This window comes from Austrofundulus limnaeus, unplaced genomic scaffold, assembly GCF_001266775.1.
Source record: "Austrofundulus limnaeus strain Quisiro unplaced genomic scaffold, Austrofundulus_limnaeus-1.0 Scaffold850, whole genome shotgun sequence".
NCBI classification, from domain to species: domain Eukaryota; kingdom Metazoa; phylum Chordata; class Actinopteri; order Cyprinodontiformes; family Rivulidae; genus Austrofundulus; species Austrofundulus limnaeus.
The window spans coordinates 120,567-123,179 of record NW_013953252.1 but is presented as its reverse complement, the minus strand read 5'-3'; the positions used below and the strand labels follow the sequence as shown (position 1 = coordinate 123,179).

Here is a 2,613-nt window from a genome sequence, read left to right as displayed (position 1 = left end):
AATAATTTTTTAAGAGTTCCCCTTTGATGTCACTTCCTGTTTCACTTTGGCTGAGCCAAGTTCAAAAGAAAGTAGGCCAGTTATGTGACAAAATGGGTTAAAAAATCTGTACTATGCCAATTTTCTTAAGTATAAAGATGTTTTCTTTGACTTTTTGTATTTGAAGAATAGGCATGTCACAGGCACTTTAACAAGCCAGAAGAACTCTAAACAACGAGCCTTGTTTGGCTAGCCGTGAGCCGAGCCTGGAGGAAGATTTCCCCCGTTTCTTCAAACTCTACTCTGATATTACAGCTGATAAGAAACTAATTACTGAGAACCATTGAACAGAACAACACCTCAAACATAACCCGACTGTTCCTTCAAGTGTTTCAGACGTTACTTTTTAAAATACACTCTTTTTGAAGAAACTTGCCTTTGGTGATTTCTTTAACGTGTTAAGCTAGCTTTCCTTTTTAAAGCTAAATTCCAGGCTGTAGCTTCTAAATTCAGCATGGCAGCATAACACTTCAATATATTACTTAAAACATCAAGTTATTACCTTACAGAGCACACATGTGCAGCACACTGCCATTAGGTGCATTTCAATCTGCTGCTTTTGGTCTTGAGATATATTTTGGCCAATTCTATGCAAAAGCGCTGAGTCATCCTGAATTTAGTGCCATGAATTCACAACATAAACTGAGCTGCTGGACAGCTGTTTGCCACTGGTGATTCCTATTGGTATAAGTCCAGTAGGGTTTGGAGAGTAGACCAGTTCAGAGTCTGTCTGGGAGAGCTCCAACAGAAGGTGGAGGAAGGAAAAACAGCAGGTGGGAAGACTAGGCCTCAGGTCTACAGCTGGTTTAACTGTAGCTGAAAGGATGACCATCTATTCACACTTAACTTGGACTCATTCTCACTTTTAGCATTACTTTAGATCTACCATGAACAGCTTTTGATCCATTACAAATAAATTATCCAATAACAAAAGCACAGGCACCTGGGATTAAGGTAAAAGAGTTGTAGTTTACCATCTTTCACTTCACTTTTCTTGTGTTTTAACGTCCCACATACTTTGGTCATCTTACACTGTGCTACCATCCCTTAGTAAAACACTGCATGAATAATCCATTCTAAAATATACCTAGTGATGTTTTTAGCAATTATCCAGACATTGCAAACTAAACTGACACCAGTCACGTTTGATTTGTCATTGTACCCTAACTCATTACCTCATTAGCTGCCCTACGTGCTGTCTCTGTGCTCTCTCAGCTCCAGTTAGGAAAGTGAAATCAGGAGGACAATAAAGTAAACAGGAGTGACAACCAATTCAACTTCTCCCTCAACATTTTCTTGCTCCTGAATAAAGCGCAAGCAGAAAGGTGCAAAAAAAATCACTGCAAGTAATTGTTATTCTTTGGCCTCATATATAAAATCTGAGTATTCAAACAGGAACAGTATTAATCTTAAAAATCTTATATATAAACATAAATATATCCATTAGTTTGCTCTTTTTTATTTATTTTAATTGGAAGCACAAAGCTGCATGAGCCAGCCGGCGTCTGATTGGTTTAGGCAGAGCATGGTCTGCGTTGGTGTGATTGGTGTACGGGGGGGAGTTCAAGGCTTCCTTATGTGTCTGGATCCAAGTGGCCATCATCTGGAATTCAGTCTAGGAGCCGTCTGCAAGAAAACCAACAAGTTGAGGTTCAGATGGACAGATGTACAGCATGGTCACACATGTATGTATGGTCACATACATACAAACATACAAAGGCTTGTAGTCAGTATTGTAGCCCAATGTGAGACCTTTCAATGAATCTATCGATCAATCAAAAATGTACATTCCATCAGAGCTTTTTTTGCCTTTAATTATTTTTTTTATTGAGAAACTTTCAGCCACAACAGGTAAATACAAAACAAATGAAAAATTCTAGTTAATGTATGTAGAGCTCAGTCTACTCACCACAGACAAGTGTCCATTCTTAGCCTTGGCCACCAGCAGCTGTGATCCTGGAGTGAAGTCTATGATCCCTTCCTTTCCTTGAGCCACCACAAACTTTATACTGGAGACAGAAGACAGGGACAGACAGTTAGATGAGGACACTTGGAGAAACATTTTGTCTGAACACATTTTTTCTGTAACCCCAGTGGAAGCATCCGCAGACGTAAACCACCCCGACTGATCAGGTCCGATCAACCACAATAAGTAGTCTTCAATGACACCTGTGTTTATAAGAGTGTAAATTCAAATGTGTTCAGGACCTCATGTTTTATTTCATTTATTGATTTTTTTTTATTTATCCTTTATTTAACCAGACAAATCTCATTGAGATCACAGATTTGTTTTTCTAAATACATTATTCAGACAAAATTTCCTGAACACTGTGCCAATCAGTGTTTTCTCCTGCCCCCTCCCGATTGGCTGGCACCTGATTGAACTCAGCAGGCGTCCTTGATGAGCCCCCGAGGGTTCATAAGGCAACACTTGTAGAGGTAACCCTGGTGAAAAAAAACTTTTCTATTGTTTTTGTCTTTGTCTTTGATTTTATTTTTTACACTTATAAGAAGAAAATCATTTTAAAGTGTTTTTATTTTCTTTAAGTGAATAGGACAAAGTCCTATATATAT

The 2,613-nt window shown here is 38.5% G+C and overlaps 1 protein-coding gene across 1 annotated transcript in view; it reads right to left on the bottom strand.

Annotated features, from left to right (window-relative positions):
• Positions 1-1,474: 1,474 nt before the first annotated feature.
• The window catches only part of LOC106532914 (unconventional myosin-Ic), a gene marked incomplete in the record, with an annotated part of 69,009 nt that continues 67,870 nt past the window's right edge, over positions 1,475-2,613 (bottom strand). Inside the window, 2 exon segments of the mRNA XM_014029081.1 lie at positions 1,475-1,665; positions 1,949-2,048. Coding sequence (XP_013884535.1) covers positions 1,639-1,665; positions 1,949-2,048 — 127 coding nt within the window.